Below are 21,774 nucleotides of genomic sequence, written 5' to 3'. Positions count from 1 at the left end.
TAGAAGCTAGTCCTGGGAGTCTAGTGTAGTCCTTAGTGGGTCATGCTCTGGTAGATGTAACATCGGGATGGGATGTTTTACTATGTTTTCCTTTGGTTGTAGAACAACTTTACATGTAATGTAGTACATGATTTGAATGTTGTTATTTCGTATCCGCTGTGAATTATGCAAAAGTGTCTTATTTTAATTAAATAAATGAGCATGACAGGATATTTTGATGATTGGTGTGAAATGATTGTGTGACACCCTTCAGGGCATAATTACTCTGATTGATACATTGCTATTTTAATTAAATATTTGGGGTATTTTAGAAGGGTGTTACATTAGTGGTATCAGAGCATAGTCGGTCGAGTCGAGTCGTAATTATTCTGTTTCCCCTGTACGGGATAGGTGTTGTGTAACCCTATCAGTACTTATTGTTTTAGCTTGTTGGGTTTTCAGAATAGAGATGGCTGGAAGAGGTAGAGATGATGCTGCCATTGCTGAGGCTCTGGGTATGCTAGCTGGAGTACTTGGAGGAAATCCGAATGTTGTGGGAATGGGAGCTGCTCGTCAACTGAGTGAGTTCCAGAAGAACAATCCTCCAATGTTCAAGGGAGCATACGATCCAGATGGTGCTCAGAAGTGGTTGAAGGAGATCGAGAGGATCTTCCGAGTGACTGAGTGTGCCGATAACCAGAAGGTCAGGTTCGATACGCATATGCTGTCAGAAGAAGCAGATGACTGGTGGGTTGCTACCCGCACTGAGTTGGAAGCTGCTGGGAATGCTGAGATCACTTGGGCGGTGTTCAGAGAGAGATTCCTGAGGAAGTACTTTCCAGAGGATGTCAGAGGAAAGAAAGAGATAGAATTCTTGGAATTGAAACAGGGTAACAGGTCTGTTACTGAGTATGCTGCTAAGTTCACAGAGCTGTCAAAGTATTATACTCCCTATAACGAGGCTACTGGGGAATTTTCAAAATGTGTGAAGTTTGAGAACGGGTTGCGTCCCGAGATTAAGCAGGCTATTGGGTATCAGCGGATTAGAGTGTTTTCTGATTTGGTTGACTGTTGCAGGATTTTTGAACAGGATTCCAAGGCTAGAGCAGAGAGCTATCAGCAAAGGGTTGATAGGAAAGGCAAGAATCAGAATGATCGTGGGAAACCGTATGCAGCTGGCAAAGGTTTCCAGAGACAGAGTGGGATGAAGAGGCCTAGTGGGGGAGACTCCAGTGCCCCTGCTAAGTGTTACAGATGTGGTCAGGCTGGACATCGTTTCCATGAGTGTACCAGTGCTGAGAAGAAGTGTTTCAAGTGTGGCAAAGGTGGTCACTTGGCTGCAGAGTGTCGGTTGAAGACTATGACTTGTTTCAACTGTGGAGAGGTGGGTCATATTAGCCCACAGTGTCCTAAGCCGAAGAAAGAGAACCAGTCGGGAGGCAAGGTCTTTGCTTTATCGGGTTCCGAGACTTTTGCAGACGATCGTTTGATCCGAGGTACGTGTTATATTAATGGCTTTCCTCTTGTAGCTATTATTGACACAGGTGCGACTCATTGTTTTATATCTTTGGATTGTGCTGTGAAACTTAAGTTAGAAATATCTGAGATGCTTGGAAGTATGGTGATTGATACTCCTGCGAAGGGTTCAGTGACTACTACTTCAGTTTGTTTAAATTGTCCTTTGAGTATTTTTGGTAGAGACTTTGGGATGGACCTAGTGTGTCTTCCACTAGTGCAGATCAATGTTATCTTGGGTATGAACTGGTTGGTGTTTAACCGAGTTTCTATCAACTGTTTTGATAAGACTGTGATCTTTTCTGAGAGTGAGGAAGGAAAGAGTTTGTTTCTATCAGCGAGGCAGGTGAATGAGGCAGTAGCAGATGGGGGCAGAGTTGTTTATGCTGTTAGCGACTTTGGAGGCTAAAGATAAACCGGTGATTTGCGATCTAGCTGTGGTGTGTGATTTTCCTGATGTGTTTCCTGAAGAAGTGAATGAATTACCGCCAGAGCGTGAAGTTGAGTTCTCGATTGATTTGGTACCTGGTACTAGGCCGATATCGATGGCTCCGTACCGTATGTCTGCTGTTGAGTTAACTGAATTGAAGAGTCAGTTGGAAGATCTGTTGGATAAGAAATTTATTCGTCCGAGTGTGTCACCGTGGGGTGCACCAGTGTTATTGGTTAAGAAGAAAGAAGGTACTATGAGGTTGTGTGTGGACTACAGGCAACTGAATAAAGTAACGATCAAGAATCAGTATCCTTTGCCGAGGATTGATGATTTGATGGATCAGTTGGTTGGTGCGAGTGTGTTCAGCAAAATAGATTTGAGATCGGGTTATCATCAGATACGTGTGAAAACTGAGGATATTCAGAAGACTGCTTTCAGAACAAGGTATGGACATTATGAGTATTCTGTAATGCCTTTTGGTGTGACTAATGCGCCTGGAGTATTTATGGAGTATATGAATAGGATTTTCCATCCGTACCTAGACAAGTTTGTTGTGGTGTTTATTGATGACATTTTGGTGTATTCGAAATCTGAAGAAGAGCATGCTGAGCATTTGAGAGTGGTGTTAGGAGTTCTACGAGAAAAGAAGTTATTTGCTAAACTGTCCAAGTGTGAATTTTGGTTAGAAGAGGTTAGTTTTCTTGGACATGTGATTTCAAGAGGTGGTGTTGCTGTTGATCCTTCTAAGATAGAAGCGGTATCTAAGTGGGAAGCTCCGAAGTCGGTTTCTGAGATAAGAAGTTTTCTTGGACTTGCAGGTTATTATAGGAAGTTCATTGAAGGATTTTCTAAGTTGGCGTTACCATTGACGATGTTGACTAGAAAGGGGCAAGCGTTTGTTTGGGACTCGAAATGTGAAGAAGGTTTCCAAGAGTTAAAGAGAAGGTTAACTACTGCTCCTATTCTGATATTACCGAGTCCGTCAGAACTATTTGAGGTTTTCTGTGATGCGTCATTGTTGGGTTTAGGTGGTGTGTTGATGCAGAACAAGCAGGTTATAGCTTATGCTTCGAGACAACTGAGGGTGCATGGGAGGAACTATCCGACACACGATTTAGAATTGGCAGCTGTGGTATTTGTTCTGAAGTTATGGAGGCATTATTTGTACGAGTCGAGATTTGAGGTTTTCAGTGACCATAAGAGTTTAAAGTATTTGTTTGATCAGAAAGAGCTGAATATGAGACAGAGGAGATGGTTAGAGTTTCTGAAGGATTATGACTTTGGTTTGAATTACCATCCGGGTAAAGCAAACGTAGTGGCTGATGCATTGAGTCGGAAATCATTGCATATGTCTATGTTAATGATTAAGGAGTTGGATTTAATTGAGCAGTTTAGAGACTTGAGTTTGGTGTGTGAGAGTACTCACAATAGTGTTAAATTGGGAATGTTGAAGTTAACGAGTGGTATTCTGGATGAGATCAGAGAGGGTCAGAAATCCGATGTGCTTTTGGTTGATAAGTTGACTCTAGTGAATCAAGGTCAAGGTGGTGAATTCAGAGTGGATGAGAATGGTGTTTTGAAATTTGGTAATCGGGTGTGTATTCCGGATGTTACCGAACTTAAGAAGAGTATCCTGGAGGAAGGACATCGTAGTGGCTTAAGTATTCACCCTGGAGCTACGAAGATGTATCATGATTTGAAAGAGTTATTTTGGTGGCCGGGAATGAAAAGAGAAATTGCGAGTTTTGTTTATTCTTGTTTGACTTGTCAGAAGTCGAAGATTGAGCATCAGAAGCCGTCTGGGCTAATGCAACCGTTGGTTATTCCAGAGTGGAAGTGGGATAGTATCAGTATGGATTTTGTTTCTGGGTTACCGAGGACAAATAAGAATTTTGAAGCCATTTGGGTGATTTTTGATAGATTGACGAAATCGGCTCATTTCATTCCGATCAGAATGGATTATCCGTTAGAGAGATTAGCCGAGTTGTATATTGAGAAGATTGTAAGTTTGCATGGTATTCCGTCGAGTATTGTTTCGGACAGAGATCCTAGATTTACATCGAAGTTCTGGGAAGGTTTGCAGAGGGCTCTGGGAACTAAGCTGAGATTGAGTTCTGCATATCATCCGCAGACTGATGGTCAGACTGAGAGGACGATTCAGTCACTAGAGGATCTTTTGAGAGCTTGTGTTTTGGAAAAAGGAGGTGCTTGGGATTGTTATTTACCTTTGATTGAGTTTACCTACAACAATAGTTTTCATTCGAGCATTGGTATGGCACCGTTTGAAGCTTTGTATGGTAGGAGATGTCGGACGCCTTTATGTTGGTATGAATCCGGTGAGGGTGCTGTGGTTGGACCGGAGATTGTTCAACAAACCACGAAAAAGATTAAGATGATTCAAGAGAAGATGAGGATGGCTCAGAGTCGTTAGAAGAGTTATCACGACAAGAGGAGGAAGTCACTTGAGTTCCAAGAGGGAGATCATGTGTTTCTTCGTGTTACTCCGATAACTGGGGTTGGTTGAGCTTTGAAGTCGAGGAAGTTGACACCTCGATTTATTGGTCCTTATCAGATTTTGGAGAGGATAGGAGAGGTAGCCTATCGTATCGCTTTACCGCCGTCACTTGCAAAATTGCATGAGGTTTTTCATGTGTCTCAGTTGAGGAGGTACATTCATGATCCGTCGCATGTAGTCCAAGTAGATGATGTACAGGTGAGAGATAACCTGACTGTTGAAACATCACCTATGAGGATCGAGGATCGAGAGTTGAAGCAGTTGCGGGGTAAAGAGATTGCTTTGGTAAAGGTAGCTTGGGGCGGACCAGCAGGTGGCAATGTGACTTGGGAACTTGAGAGTCAGATGAAGGAGTCTTATCCTGAGTTATTCACTTGAGGTATGTTTTCGAGGACGAAAACTCTTTTAGTGGGGGAGAGTTGTAACACCCCGATAAAATAAGATAATTATTTGATTTAAGTTAATAATATATTTATTAATTTAATTAAATAATTGGAATTAATATTATTGGATTATTTTATTATTATTATTATTGGAATAAAAGTTGGAATTTAGAAAAGGTCCCATTTGGTAAAAGAGTTATTTTCACGTGAAAAGGAAAGGAGACTGAAAAGTGGAAAAAGGGGCAAAAAGAGCCAGAGAACAAGGGTTGAAGAGAGGAAGGAAAGCTTGAAGCTCAGAGATTTGCCGGATTAACTCAGGTAAGGGGGGTTTATCATCGTTTAATGGGTATTATGGGATAATATGTACTGGGTAGTGATAAACCATTGATTTACTTCTGAATTGGATGATTATGATGAAATTGTGAACTCTTTGGATGAACGAAATTGGGTTACAACTGAGAGGAAATTCGTAGGAATTAGATGCAATAGTGTTAGGAGTTGTGAGATCGAATAGGTTATAATTCGTGTTAGATGATATGAACGATTATTGTGTAAAATTGGACTGTAGAAGGTTGAATTGGATAGATCTCGTAGCAGAGAAAGCCATAGCAGATCTGGAAATTTGGTTTCTGGTCATACGCGTATGGCACTAGGCAATACGCGTATGAGATGGTCTGGTACGCGTATGGCACTAGGCAATACGCGTATGGATGAGGAAGATGATGTTTTGAACGTAGATTGGTCTCTGTTGGTACGCGTATGGGGAAGTGGTACGCGTAGCATACGCGTATGAGATGGTGTTACGCGTATGGGATTTTGTCAGGAGATGGGCCATACGCGTATGGGGTTAGGCAATACGCGTATGGGCAGGATTGTGATTTTCCTGAGCTGTTGTTGTGCAGTTTTTAACTGTTCAGCTGAGTAACGTAATGCAGATGATGTATGATATATTAGGGATCATTTCCCGTTGTTTTGAGTAGTATAGGTATTAGTAGAGTGTGCTAATACTGTGGTTGTTATTTGGCATGATATGATATGCTTATGTGATAAAATACTGCTGATGTGTGATAGTATGCGTGATGCTGTGAATGTATCAGTTATGTGTGCATTGGTGAATAGACTGTTTTATGGCTTAGAGTGTGAGCATATATCTATTCTTGAATTGTTGTTGATGATGTAGCATTGCTAGGTGATTAGCATGCATGTTGTGGCCTTTATGGTGGTAGCTAATTCCCATGGTGAGGAATTAGTGATGAATTATTGTGAATTGTTGTTGATGTTTGCATGCTAGGTGATTTAGCGTGCATAGCATAGCCCTTGGGGTGGTAGCTAATTCCCATGGTGAGGAATTAGTGATGTGAGTCACTAAGTCTCAAATGAATGGGACTAGTGAGCTTGGTAGCCGTACCTGGATTTGGTCGGTGAGGTTGAACTATATGTTCACGAATAGTCGGTACCGCATGCATGGAGTCTCATTGCATAACGTATGTATGTATGGCGTATAATATGAATGGATGTATTCCAATATTATACGTGTGTTTTATGGTTGTTTTGAGTTTGAGTATGATGATGGTGATGATTATGAGTTGATATTGCCGTTGCTGAATATGTGTAATCTGATTAGGGTAATGATATGTGTTATATTACTTAGCATTACATGATATTTTATAATGCTTATTATATCGATTGAAGGACTCACCCTTACAACTATGTTTTCAGGTAACGAGCAGTGATTGAATAGAAGCTAGTCCTGGGAGTCTAGTGTAGTCCTTAGTGGGTCATGCTCTGGTAGATGTAACATCGGGATGGGATGTTTTACTATGTTTTCCTTTGGTTGTAGAACAACTTTACATGTAATGTAGTACATGATTTGAATGTTGTTATTTCGTATCCGCTGTGAATTATGCAAAAGTGTCTTATTTTAATTAAATAAATGAGCATGACAGGATATTTTGATGATTGGTGTGAAATGATTGTGTGACACCCTTCAGGGCATAATTACTCTGATTGATACATTGCTATTTTAATTAAATATTTGGGGTATTTTAGAAGGGTGTTACATCTTGCCTAAGAGACTCCGCTTAAAGTCTCATCTGAATGGCTCAACTCAAAGTTTCGCCTGAGAGAATCAACTTAAAATCTCTTCTGAGGGACTCAACTTAAAGTCCCACCTAAGAAACTTAACTTAAAGTACTACCTGATGGTCTCAACTCAAAGTCTCTCCTGAGGGATTCAACTTATAGTCTCACTTGAGGGATTCAACTTAAAGTTTCTCCTGAGGTACTCAACTCAAAGTCTCGCCTGAGAGACTCCACTTAAAATCTCACATGAGGGACTCAACTCAAAGTCTCTCTTGGGGGACTCATCTTAAAGTCTCGACCCAAAATGACCACCCAAGCATCAAAATCCAAGTCGCTCTTGTCGTTGATGCTTGAAATCTCAAAGCAACTAAATCAATTTGTCTTTTCCAAACCCCCATGCTTAAGGGACTATGTATACATATAACTTAATTGGGCCCTAAGGAATAATCTAAGAAGAAGGAAAAGCCAAATACACTGAGTTGGACGAGTATGAACCTTTGTTCACCCAAAGGTTTATCCTTAACGTCAGGCGATAACCGTCTGACATGGGAACCTAGTCGCCCAATTGGGTTTGGGCTATTTGAATTGACTTCACTTACGCAGTAAACATGGGCAGTGACAAGTCCCATATACCCATTGACTTAGGATCAGTCAAATGGAGGAAAATTGCTTTCTCCACGATTTTAGGAAACCAGGTCCTCTGTAGATCAAGTTCCTTGGTCATGAAGTTAGGGAAAAGCACTATATGACTCTCTAGCCTAGGTCCAATGAGCCTATATAAATACCTCATTCTTAGAATGAGGAAGGGACCTACAATTTATTCCAAAAAGAACACACATAATTTTTCACCACTCTGTATGACTTAGCCTAACGTTTAATCCAAATCTTCCTAAATATTCAAATAACCCTGTACAACAAGGGATTATCCATATTATACTTTTATCGAATACAACCATCGTATTTAAAAGAAATTAAATTTTAAACTTTAAATTATAAAATAAAAACAATTATCACTGAATTAACACCTAAGATGTATGTTTAGTTATACTACATTTTACTATAACATTTGCATGAATATATTTTGAGAAATATAATTAACAAAGAGAGTCCTGTTAATTAAGCCATGCATCCTATTTTATAATATTTGTTATTCTTAATATTAAATTGTAATTTTAAATTGAGATAATAAATGGAGAGAGAACTATTTATGGTTACAAAAGTTCCCCGTTGAGAAAAATATCGAGACGTTTGGACAGTTACGGCCAAACAAACTTACATCGAGAAACAGTGCTGTCTCAACCTTAGATCAGTAAAGCCAACGCTTTAATATTTTATTTTTGAACTAATATATTTATAACAGCATTTGCTTATAAAATGGTATAAATATGACACTAATCAATTGCCATACATTACGGTTTCTAAATTTAAAAAAAAATCATTTTTGTGTAAAATAAAAGTTTATCAATCGTCAAACTTTTTTTTAACGTTAGTAGATACATTGCATTTCTCTTTCTCTTCATTTTTTATTATTATTCTCAATTTCATAATTTTATTATTAAGTCTCTTTTAACTCTTTATTCTATTAAGTTGTTGGATTCAATGGTAATGCACTCATGATGTAAAATAATTTTATACTGTCATCCAATAAGAATATATCATTTCGCTATATCATACCAATATTTTAAAATTTTCAGTCTGATTTGACGGGATGCATGATCGTTATTGATTGACAATGTAAATTATATTTTATTCATACATGTTTTGTTCATCTTGAATTATTTAATTTATTAAGTTTAAAATATTTATCATATTTTTAATTTATTAGATTTTGAATCGATCAATAATTTTTTTTTGATGGAACGTGAAACAAGCCAAGTAACAATGTGATACTTAATTTTGTACAAGTTTTATTGTTCTAATTTGTTTTCTTTAATCTTTATTTATAATAACTTTTATATGTGAATAATTTTGATTTTATCAACTAAAAAATATGAATCAAATTATTCAAATGAGGTTTTTAATTGCATCACAAAAAGGAATTCTAACTAAGTCTACTAAAACAAATAAAAAAAAAACATCTCGCGAACAATTGAAAGGTTTAGTTACATTTTTTTTTAAAATTAAAATTAATAAAAATCCTATCTAAGGTTAGCAATATTTTAACAAAGATTAAATGGGTTGGTTTTACTACCCATTAAAAAAGAAATTTTACGAGAAACCAATTATGATATTTTAATAAACGATTTTACATCTCAAAAAAATTGAAAAATAAAATATATTTATATTATTTATATAAAAAATTAATTTTATAAAGGACAACTTTTTAGAGTTCGATTTAGACCTTAATATTCGTTGAGACCGTTCATGTCGAAAATGATTCAATTTAGTCTTTGCTCCACGTGCTTTACAGTGTGCGTCGGAATCTATGATGCACGGACTTTGATAGGGACACTAGACACACTGACACGGACACTCTGACACTGATAATGTAAAAATATAGGACTCTGACACCATTATATATTGATAGTATTTGATTTTTATTTTATTCATCTATTATTTAAAAAATTTAAAATATATTAATCAAAATTAACGTCTTTAATTCGTCATTGATAACATTGCTTTAGTATATATTTAACCCTTTTTGATTTGTGAGAGATGTGTTCAAAAAATATATAAGATGAGTTGGAATCTATGAAACACATACTCCGACAAGGACACCGCGACACAACTCAGACATGGACACTTCGACACCGATATGATAAAAATCTAGCATACCGACATATGTCACAATATTTGAGTTTCATTTAATCCTCTAATATCAAAAGAAAGAGTTAAAAATATTCTAACCAAAATTATATATTTAATTCTTCATTATATCATAACTTCAATACATGTTTAGTTCTTTTATTCGTGCATGATATTTGTCTAGAAAATATATAAATGTCATGAGGAGAAGAAAAACACAATTTTTTAAAAGAAAATTTGTTTGAATTATCGAACCACGTGTTATATGAATGTCATATGAATATCGGACACCGATTCAAAATATGTTTAACAAAAAAAAATACTCCCTTCGTCTCATAAAAAATGTCCAATTTAAATAATTCACGGTTCTTAAGAAAATGATTAGTGTTGATTTTGATGATAAAACTAATATCATTTACTAGAATATCCCTATTAATTATAGTTAAAAGAGTGATTGAATAAAGTGAAAGTTAATAAATAGGGGTATATGATAGTGAAAAAATAATAATAAATGTTGTATTGATATTGTAAAAGGACAATTATTTTGAGATTGAAAAAAAATGCAAATGAGACACTTTTTATGAGACGGAGGGAGTATCAATTTTTTGAGAAAATCTATCTGTCTTCTCCGACACATGTTTGACTTTTCTGACACGAGTCGTACGGGTGTCATGCAAGTGTTGGACACCACAACACGCCTACTCCTAGAGGTGTCCGTATTTCATAGGTTGAAATAAAAAAAAATTATAAAACACTTGTATGAATTGTTAGACACGTGTTGTGTGAGTGTCGTCACCGATTTAAAGGGTGTCAAATAAAAAAAAGTTACTGTATTATTTTTCTGCAGAACATCTGTATGAATTTTCCGATACTTGTTTGACTTTTCCAACACGTGTGTCGTACAAGTATCATACACCAGCGTTGGATTGAAAATGACATCATGTTTTTAATGTTTATGTACTTCTTAGAATTAAGTATTGGTAATTGAGAACCAATGAAATCATGTTTAATAAGTTCATAGTTTGTCATTCATGTTTGTGTTTTAGATCAATGATGACCGATATAACGTCACCATGACTTTATTGCGGTTAATAGATAATATATCAAGCTCTTAATATTTGGTTTTTGATATCTATTTTTTTTCCTTTTGATGGTTGGCAGGATGATCGTTGATTTGAAGATACTTGACTTGTCCTTTTATGGTTGTTTGAAAATTGATGATTGAAGGTAGAAGTTATTGCCAACATCAATGTATTACATCACATTCAGACTTGTCCTTTTATGTTGACTTTGAATTTTAATCTGTTAAAATGTTACTAAGAAAATGTGTGACTGAATCAAATGTTTGATTCAGTAAGGAGTTTAGATCCACAAGCCACTCTTTACAATGTTTATCATATTCACTAGTTCAACAGTGAAGAATTAAAGAACTCTAAAAAGAAACAAAAAAGATGAACTCTACATTAAATTGTAATTTCCTTGCTGATGCATTGAGTTATGAGGATAATTAGGGACGGGTAAAGGATCTCCAAATGGATTATGATTCCCCATAATCTGCAACTGTTGAGGGTGTTGAGGGTATTGACCTTGAGGTTGTTGCTGGTGAAGCACCATTTCCATGTTGTGATGTTGATGTTGTTGTTGCTGTGGATACATCATTTGTTGTTGTTGGAACATCATTTGTTGCTGGTGCTGCTGCTGTTGTTGAGCCATCATTGCCATTTGAACATTGGTTGGAGGTGCTATGTTCTTCGACGTTGCAAACGGATCGAGTTGGTTATAATGATCAAATGGATTTTGTACAGTCATTTCTTCATGTCCATAACCTGCATTTTGAAGTTGAAGTTGTCTTCTTGCATGTTGGTCTTCGTATAAACTATCTAGTAATAGCGTGTCAAAACCACCGGCCTGAATCCGAAAATAAAGTGTTAGTGAATCATAAATGCTACTCAAAGCAAAAAGATGAGAATTAAAGGATCATGATAAGTAATCGAGACGAACCATTCTGCGATCTGGCGGTTGACTGTGATGGTTACTTGGTGCTGTAACCAAGGCAAGTTCCCAACCAGAAGTTCCACTCATGTTACTCAAAGCAAAATTGTTTGAATTGTGATTTCCTACATAAAATTTCAAAACCTTAGAATTAGACAGGGGTGACAAAACGGGCTCGGTCCGCCAGACATGCCTGTTTTCAAGGTGTTAGGCCCGCACCCTCAGCCCCATTTTTTACGGAACGGACATGCCTGTTTGTCATCTCAAGAATTAGATCATGTATATCAATTGTGAGTTACTCTAGGACTTACCACCAGGTGGTACAATTGCAAGGGCCAATGCATTTCTATCCTCCATTTCTAGAGCTTTAGGATTTATTTCATTTAGACCCTACATAAGGTAGACAAACATATATTCTGTCAAGTTAAAATCGTAATCGCGCACACACTTTTAGTCAGATAGAACGATAACTGAAACATACCAGTAAATCATCGGTACCATCGGTTGATATCAGTGGAGGAGACTCAACCTTCTCTTCCTCAGGTTGTGTTTCTTCCTCGAGTACCACTTCTTCCTCCTCCTCACTAGTGACTTCCTCTTCTTGCTTCTCTTCTTCTCGCGTCTCTTCTTCTTGAGGCTCTTCGGCTTCTTTTGGCTCTGATTCTTCTTGTGATTCATCATTTTCCTGATACTCCTTTGTCAAATGATGTTTATTTTGAAGAACAGATAATACTAATAATACTTTATGTGTATGGATGAAAAAGTACAAGAAAATTTATCACAACTTTTCTCTTACCAATCTCTTGTTCTCAGAGGCTAAATGCGGAGCTTCTCTAATATATTCTTCCATTGTAGCAAGGAAAGATGGAGGTGGCTGTTAATTGAATCAAAGATCTTCATGAGTTTCTTCTCGCTCAAGGTATCATATGACGTATACACTAAAGGTCCGTTTCACTCGTAATACTGGACATGACAAAAATATTTGTTCGAAGTTTGATTTGTAAAACAATCATAAAATTCGACAAAACCTCAAACAAAGTTGTTCGCCAAACACCATAGAGAATCGAGTTGTCATGTTTTGTTATGTCTAGTACTTACTGTTTTACAAAAAATCAGAGACCGTAAAATACAAAAAGAACCTGTCTTAGCGTTGGAAACTGAAAATTCCTAGCAAGGTCCAAGCCTTTACAATATTCATAAAAATCGGCGAGACTTTCGGCCTACATAACATAAGATAGAAAAATCACAAATTCAAACGAATGTTACTCTTTAGAAAAATCTCATTTAAAAGAAAAGAAACCATTACAAACCTGTTGGCCAGCTCTTTTATAAACATTTAAAGCCTTCACTGCATCATGTCTTGTAGTTTCAAAGAACTGCAATTTTCATTAGTACAATTTAATATTCAACCAAAAACTAATCAAATCGAAGAGCTAACGCGAAATAAACACTACCATGTCCACAAGATTGATGATTCCATCATTGAGTGCACAATATATTTTGAAGCTCTCTTTCAATACCAATGCCAATGCATACTGTACTAGATAATTGTTATAAGCACATCCTTCAGGCTGCAAAATGTTAAAGAAAATCAAAAGTTATCTTAAACTCAAGAAAACGCACATACCAAACTCGAGTTGTTTCCACTAACTCATACCTGACAACCGATAAGACGAAATAAAAGTTGTTGCAATGCTGGTAGCTGTTCCAACAGATCGTCATTAGCCAACGACCGAGTTCTGCTATGTGCCTGTCACAAGAAAAAAAGTTAGTAGCATTCATAACAATAATAAAACTTTGGAAAATTTAGATGTGACTATAATAAGGTAAAGTACAAACTTTAGTTGAAGCCGGTGATGATTTTATTAAACGCTCTGATTCGATATCATATTTAAGGATTCTAAAACATTCGAGTCTTTCTTCTAAATACAGTGCGTAGGTTCGAACCCAAGCAGAACAATCCCAAGCTGCAAAGAGAAATTTAATCGGTTAAAAAATGAAACAGTTAAGAAAATGATCAAACTTAATTTACCTAAAGGGCTTGAATCATCTTTAAAATTCGATATTTGGAGAATATGTCCCCTGCGCGAGTAGTTCAAAAGCTCTTCTCTGAATGTAGGATCACCCTCTCTCAAAGTCCTATGAATCACTATCAATGTCTTTACAGCTACCTATTCATTTGTGACAGTTACAAATGAATGTTATAGGGTGAAGAGTAATCAATTTCTTCGTAAAATACACTAGCATGAAAAGGAAATTACTATCCAATTTCGCGTCTTTGAAAGTCTCTTGGAAAGTTTATGAATGCAGTATGCCACATCCGCGCGCGGTTGGTGCGCTGATGTCGCATAAAATATTTCTGCAACAATGAACATATTCACAAGGTAGATTACACATGTTAACATATATTTTTTTAAATCAAAATTGAATTAAAGTTATATATATATATATATAATAAAGATTATACAGAAATAACAATATAGTATCTATTAACTCACTTCTAACGTGACGTTCTTTTGGAGGATATTCAACATGATTTGTAGCTTTTACAATAGCAATATCCAAGTCCTTCAAAAACAAAATGAAGAAAATATTAAACCATTGAAGAAACTTTGATGGAAATATAAAACAAAAATTTGAAAAAACTTTAAAATTTAGATAGAGACTCATGTTCATATGTACAAATATATGCATTGTTTTAAATAGATGTCACAATGTTTTAAATAGATGTCACAATGAAAGAAGATAGGACGAAACAACCTCAAATGCGATCGAAGACACATATAAATCTACGATGTTGCAATGTAGATTGTGATTGTAGATGTTTATTTAAAATTTGATGTATTTGAAAACGAAATCACCTTGTAATCGCTATTAACTTTGGCTAGGCCAACTTTGGTGGAGTCTTTGAGAGCTCCATAGGCTTTTCTGAAGCTTGTAAATGTTCCCATGAAAAGATTTTGATGAAGGAAAGAGAGAAAGAAGAAACAATTGTGCTTTGATTTTTGTTCTATCTATGGAAAGGGTGTTTTGGTACTTTTACATTTTATTTTCTTAACTAATTTATGAATTTTGACGAGAGAATCAGGTTACATCCTAAGAAAGTTTCTGTAGAATCAAGTGGTTGATTTTTAAGAATAGTAAAAACCGGAATCTATTTTGTTGCTATTGAAGTTTACCAAAATGCCCATGGTTAGATTTTACCTTGATAAAAGACTAATTTGAATATCTAATGCTTGTAATGTGGATTGTTGTCTCAGACAATAACTATTGAAATTCAAATAATGGTATTTAAATATTAGTGTGATGTTTAAAATTAGTGTTATCAAGTTGTGTTCCTGAATAATATTCAAATATTAGTGTGATGTTTTTTTTAGAGACATGGTATATTAAACATGGAAAATGTTAATTTTTTTAATCAAATAATCTAAAAGTTAGAATATCACTCTTTAAAAAGTGAATAAATGAGATCTTAAGAATTCGAATTTACACTCCTTGATTATGATTTTTATAATTTGTTGCATTTAGTTATTGAAGAGTGAGAGCCATAAAAACAATAGCACATCATGAATGTGATAATTATGTACCTCTTTTTATAAGATACATGTTAAGAATGTAATTTATGGTGTTGAAACATGTTGTTGTTGAAACACTTAATAATCGAAGTGTTGAGGAGTTAGCCTCGACATGAATTTTTACTTAGGCTCAATTTTGCAGTGTTAGCATAATTAGGTATTTGGACTTTGTTTGAGGAGCAAGCAAGTCCAAAATAAATAAATAGGGAGTAACTTTTATTAATTGTAATACAACACAACATAAGTGCAATTACATAGTTGAACAAATCTTAGTTACATTAACAATTGTGCAGCGATATAATCTTGTAACCTAGTGTGGTTGATTCGCTCAAGTGAAGAGTGAAGAATAAGAGGAAATTCGATCGGTATGATTGAATCTTGTTCATCAAGATTGCAGCGGAATTCTCCATAGGTTTTGGTGAATTTCCAACATCTGGTATCTAGAGCATTGACTGAGCGATTCTTGGAAGCATAACATGATGAATCATCCGAACGAACATTTTTCGGCGAGTCTCCAAATTCTGAAGAATCAAAATTACAAGAATTGGTGCAAGAAGATAAAAGTTGTCTTTTGTTATCAAGATCTTTGGGATCTTGTGAAGGAGAGGGTGACGTCGCTTGCAGCAAACACGCCGAATGAAGAAAAAGATGCACACAAAGAATTAAAGAAGAAAGATTATAAATCTCTCTTTATGATCCATCAATGCATTGCTGTAAACAATTTTGAAAATGTTAGTGATGTTGAATCAGCGAAAGAAGCATGGGAAATTCTAGAAAAATCGTTTGGAGACGCAAAAAAGGTGAAAGAAGTGAGGTTACAAACTCACAAAAGAACATTTGAATTGCTTCAGATGGAAGACAATGAAAGCATAACTGGTTTTTTTACTAGGGTTACAAAATTGATGAATCAAATCAAGGTATGTGGAGAGACATTGAAATCAAGATCGGTTGTTTCAAAGATCTTGAGGTCATTGGCTCCAAAGTTTGACCACGTGGTAGTAGACATAGAAGAATCGAAAGATTTGTCAACATTGACAAATGAAAAGCTTCAAGGGATGCTTGAATCTCATGAATAAAGAATGACTGAAAGAGTTGCAGGCAAGTCGAAGAGTGATGTGGTTTTGCAGGCACAATCAGCAAGAGAAAAGAAAGGCAAAGGGAAGTGGGTCGACAACAAAGGTAGATGAGGCCACAATAATTTTTCTGGTCAAAATCAGCAAGAAGAAGACTGCTCGAATCAGAGGAGACCCTCATACCAAATCAACAAAAGAGGTGGTGGTGTAGGTAGAGGAAGATGCGGTGGTCAAAAACCTGATAAAAGTCGTATCCAGTGTTTCAATTGTCAGAAGTATGGTCACTATTCTAGTGATTGTCCTGAAAAACAGAAGAACCAAGAAAGTGATACAAAGTTTGCAAAGTATGAAGAAGAATAGATGTTGTACCGGTGAATGTACCGTCACACTAGAGGACGTGTGCATGTTGTTGGGTATACATATCGAATGTATGATTGTTAATGAACAAGTTAACAAAGACAATACAATATGCAAGGAACTTTTGGGCGCCAATTTATTTAAAGAATCGGCGAGGGGTAAGGTATTTTTCTAAGGCACCCTAAACAACATTATACAAAAATAGTATTAACCGAAGATTCGACCGAGACTGAAAAAATAATTAAAACTAGGTGTTATATGATACTATTTGGTCATTTTTTATTTTCCAAAACTACCAATAATACTGAAAATATTATGCATTTACCTTTGTTAAGAGACCTAAATAAAATAGGAACATATAGTTAGGGTTCAACCGTTTTGTCCCATATATATAATTCAGTATAAAAATGTACATAAAAATATTTATTTGTTTTATTCCAATGTTGTTTTTCCCTAGCCCCCGTCAATGAGAACAAATTCACATTCCCTTACGCGATAAAGTAAGTTTATAACCTTTTTCCATTTACTTACTTTATATATATAAATAATTATAAATAATTTATTTTCACTATTTTGGCTTAGGCGGTCAATTTAAGAAATGAACTACAACAAATATCCTAAACACTGTATAACGATCAAACGAAATCTTTTAGATCATCTTGGACCAGACGATGTATTATTTTTAAACTATTCACCATCTTGGTAATTTAGTCTGAATATTAATAATTTACTAATCTAATAATATGTTTTTCCTCTATCGTTTATCTAGAGGCCATATATGGGTATGAACCATGAAATTAACCCCGAAGATGTTGCAATTTGGACTGCAAAAATAGCGATCATCAAGTTCACTACCGTGAAGATGCACAATAATGACTTTGTCAAATTACAGTTCGACATGATTCAACAAATCCCCGCTTCCCCGACATGTTTCTAACAATGACATTAACTTAGAGTCGATGCCCAATGAAATTTTACCGATTGAAGATAATTCTCTAAGGATACATGTCGTCAATGGAAATGACGTCATCAACATACCATAAACGAAAATATCATGCCATACAAATCTAGACCCACTAAAAAATATATGAATTAGTATAGGTCGGTTACAACAACTTAATTTGTGTCTGGACGAGGTATTTGATTGACTCACGCCTACGAGCTTCCTCATCATACGCCAAAAATGATTACCAACACACTTACACCTAACAACCAACCCAACCAAATTGTCAACCCACCTACACCCAATAACCAACCCCACAATATTACCAAACCATATACATCCAACAACTAGCCTAACAATTTTTTTTAACCCACCTACACCCAACAACCAATCCCACAACATTACCAAACCACATACACCCAACAACCAACCGACATGATTATCAAACCACATATTGTTTGAATATTTTTATATATATTATTTTAATATCCCAATAATTATTATATATATATATATATATATATATATATATATATATATATATATATATATATATATATATATATATATATTATCAATTTAGTGCCTTAAATAATTAAGTGATCAGATAGAGTTAAAAGGCTGAATAGATTTCATTTAGAAATCATTTAATTAATGAAATAATTGGGTATGGACTCAAATATGAATGAATGTCAGGATGACCCATTTGAGAATAATGAGAATCCTAATTAACCATCACACTATATATAGGCTATGATCTCCAATATACCGTACATAACAAATTATCTCTTCTCCACATCTGAAGAGAATTCGAGGCATAAGGAGTACCGGTTGAGGAAGAACCACAAAAGTCATCAACTTCTATTTTTTTTAGGATTACCGTCAAAGTCAATTTTCTCAATGGATTCACGTATTCTATAATCAGTTTATCGATCATTGTATGACTATTTTGATTCCGCATAAAATATATGTCATAATATATTGTGAATTGATATAATTCTAACAATTGGTATCAGAGTCGGTTAAATGGTTTTTTTAAAGTTTGAATTAAAATTGCTGAAATTATAATTTTCTTAATGAAATTACTCCAATTAAAATATGAATAGTATCGAACTCCCATAAGGTTGTTCTAATGCAGATGTCGTAAAAGTGCCAGAGCATATATGTAATTTGATTCTTTGATTATGCATATTGTTTTGTACTATAACATTGTCGTAACATTGCACAAATATATAATATGATTTTGCAATTTTTTTTGTACTGCACTATCACCGTAACAGTACCGCGTGATGCTATTTTGTGTTGAATTTGGATTTGGATTTTGTGCCACGTGAAGCAACTATTGCCATAACAGTAAACAATTTTGTTTTATGTTCATATATTTTAAGGTTTTTATAACAGTATATTTTTAAAAGCTGTAAATTTACACCTATTTAGTAAATATTTCATATTTTTTTAATTATTTGATGCTTAATTATATCAATTTTTAAAATTATTTTATGGATACAACTTTATTATTTTAACGATGAGAAAAATTTTAATGTTAATTTTATTTTATTAAGAAATTTCTTTCTATGAGTGTTAATTTAATTTGAACTTTTTTAACATCCTTCGAGTACAATCGGTTTGGTATACTGGTATGTACATGATATAAACATAATTAGGTAAACATACAATTATTTAACATTACATTTGCAGGTAATGTTTATGTGAATTTTAAAGACCTTTCCATTTAATTTATTAAATTAAAAATGTCTAGTGACTTTGATTGGATTAGTTGAAACAACAAGTTGCAAGAGTAACCTCTGTTATTTGAATTTGATTCAATTAGAATTACAAAAGATGTAGTGTGTAATTTTTCATGTGAACTGTTATGGTAGGTGATCGCTCGACTGGGTGAGTCGAGAATGGGATACAAACTGCAAGTGCACAGTTCTATCGCGTAGTTTTAAAAGATATCGATCCCACAGGGACTTATGAATCGATATACCGTTATCTAAGGTTACTACGTAAATCTAAGGTGAAAATGTTTGATTGTTTGGGGAAAAGCTAAGATCTAAACTAATATCTAGATTAAATATTAATAAAACGGATATCGGTATGTAGTTCGTCAAAACTAGGGAATCAAGTCTTTGTCGGTTTCTTGGTTTTAAAATGAATCGTTTCGGTTAACTTTATTGGTTAAAGGTTCTATCTCAAACTCTCGCTCTGTTGAATAAACCATGATTTTATATTAATGTTGCTGTCACTTATAATTAAGTCAAAAACCATATTTTGAAAACAATAAAGTTGCAGAAACTCTTTTTAAGAAAATACTGACCGTTTTAAACACCCTTATCTCAAACTCTCGCTCTGTTGACTTAGGTTATATAATTAAATCCAAATGCTTAACTCTCGTCCTCACATTCAATCTTTAAAAATACTTTTTGGAAAAGGTCAGAATTTAATTAATCTAAAACTTGCTCTCGCCCTGATCTAGGATTAATGCCTAACTTACACTGTCCAGTTAAAATCTCAAACTCTCGCTCTATTGATTTTAACTTCTTTATGTCTTTTACTTTTGTAAAAAATCTTGTTATTAAACCTGTAAGTTGAAACCGTAAAAAGATTGATTTTGATTTTAAGTTTAAATAGACCGACTCAGTCTTGATCCCTTATTCTGCTTACTTTACATACCGATACCTAGGTAAATTAGCCAGACATGCTAAATAAATAAGAATTTATATCATGCATAAACAGACTCATTCCAGGCAGGCAATATGAATAAGCAATAGAATAAAACATTAAAAATTAAATAACAATTAAAGAACCTGAATGCGTAATACAATGGTCTTGAACACTCCACCACAAGCCGGTAGGATTTGTTCTTGGATTCTTCAATTAGACAGTAAATTAAATCAAGGAAATAAAACTGGAATATAACGTAAGGTTAAATCCGGTATAAAGTTGCACAATAGTTTCCGGTGTAGAAACTATTATGCGAAAAATATCTAAAAGCTAAAACTGGAAAGGTAAATTTGCAAGGGAAAAAGAATGTAAAGCTTGCAAAAGAAATAAATAAAATAAACAATGCTAAGTTGCTGGAAAGGAAGAAAAATAAGCAAAGGCGTGAAAAGAAAATTTGGCAGAGTTTCGGCAAACTGAGCGTGCAAAAACTGAGAGTTTTTTAGGTTTGTGAGATGGCTATTTATAATAGCCTTGGTAACTGCATTCCGTTTCCCACGAGTCTTCAGCATGGCTAAATACACGGCGTGGGCATAGGACACGAACTCTCTCAACGTTCTTCTTCAATTCTTCTCAGAGCGTGACTTGCGCCAAAAAGCTAGTGGAATGGTGTGACGCTCGTCACACCATGTGTGACGCTCGTCACAGGGATGCTTCTAGTGTGACGCTCGTCACAACCCTTGTGACGCCCGTCACAGGCACAACGTGCGCTTTCTTTTGGGCTGGGCTTGGTCTTTGATATTTGTTTCCTTTTTACTCCTTTCTACACCTCCTTTTCTTCCCTTTTTCACTTTTGCTTCAAAATGGGTACCTGATGTAAATAGAAAAGAAATACTGCATAATATCTGATAAAATGGGATAAATTAAAGTAAATGATAATATAATCTAATTGAATTAAGTCTTCAAATGTGATATAATTTCATGTTATCAAACTCCCCCATACTTAAATCTTTGCTTGTCCTCAAGCAAAATTCAGTATAGAACTTGTTAAAAGTTTTAGCCAGATGAAATTTCAAAGCACACATCAATTCGTACTAGGTTGCAAATGGATTTTTCTTTAGGAGGACTCGAGTTTAATCTTGACATCAACAACTACCGTTACAACTTAGATAACCCTACTTTATGCCAATCAGTTCAAGTACCCTATGATAGCTATCCTGGTTCCTTTAGTCTTATTTTACCCGTTTTCATTCTAGCGAAATCACATTAAGCCCTTTATCCTTTCGCGCACATAGTGGAGTAACCGGTTAGTGATTATGATCCGCTTTTAGCTAGAAGTTCTGGTACATAAGTCGGATAACTTCATTATTCAGTCCATTGCAAATTGCGGGGGATCGAACCGTAGTCCGCCCTACCGAGTTCAGTACCAGATTCCTACTGAACCAACTCATAATGGGTCTTTCGTATTGTGCTTTTGCATGATCTGCAACCTTTAGATTAAATGATCTGGTAAGGATCA

General features: G+C 35.1%; 1 protein-coding gene across 1 annotated transcript; it reads right to left on the bottom strand.

Annotated features, from left to right (window-relative positions):
• Positions 1-10,978: 10,978 nt before the first annotated feature.
• On the bottom strand, positions 10,979-14,597 carry LOC127115771 (putative clathrin assembly protein At5g57200). The gene is made up of 14 exons (XM_051047231.1): positions 14,505-14,597; positions 14,142-14,211; positions 13,905-14,002; positions 13,676-13,814; positions 13,483-13,610; positions 13,301-13,393; positions 13,098-13,214; positions 12,954-13,019; positions 12,783-12,863; positions 12,440-12,517; positions 12,125-12,328; positions 11,955-12,033; positions 11,653-11,768; positions 10,979-11,559 (listed from the first exon to the last, which is right to left on the bottom strand). Exons 1-14 carry the CDS (start codon positions 14,592-14,594, stop codon positions 11,110-11,112), a joined length of 1,809 nt encoding a protein of 602 aa, XP_050903188.1. The 5' UTR covers positions 14,595-14,597; the 3' UTR covers positions 10,979-11,109.
• Positions 14,598-21,774: the final 7,177 nt, after the last annotated feature.

The sequence above is a fragment of the Lathyrus oleraceus genome, chromosome 1, assembly GCF_024323335.1.
Source record: "Lathyrus oleraceus cultivar Zhongwan6 chromosome 1, CAAS_Psat_ZW6_1.0, whole genome shotgun sequence".
In the NCBI taxonomy this organism is placed as follows: Eukaryota; Viridiplantae; Streptophyta; class Magnoliopsida; order Fabales; family Fabaceae; genus Lathyrus; species Lathyrus oleraceus.
The sequence above is the reverse complement of the archived record's forward strand: the minus strand, read 5'-3'. Positions and strand labels throughout refer to the sequence as shown.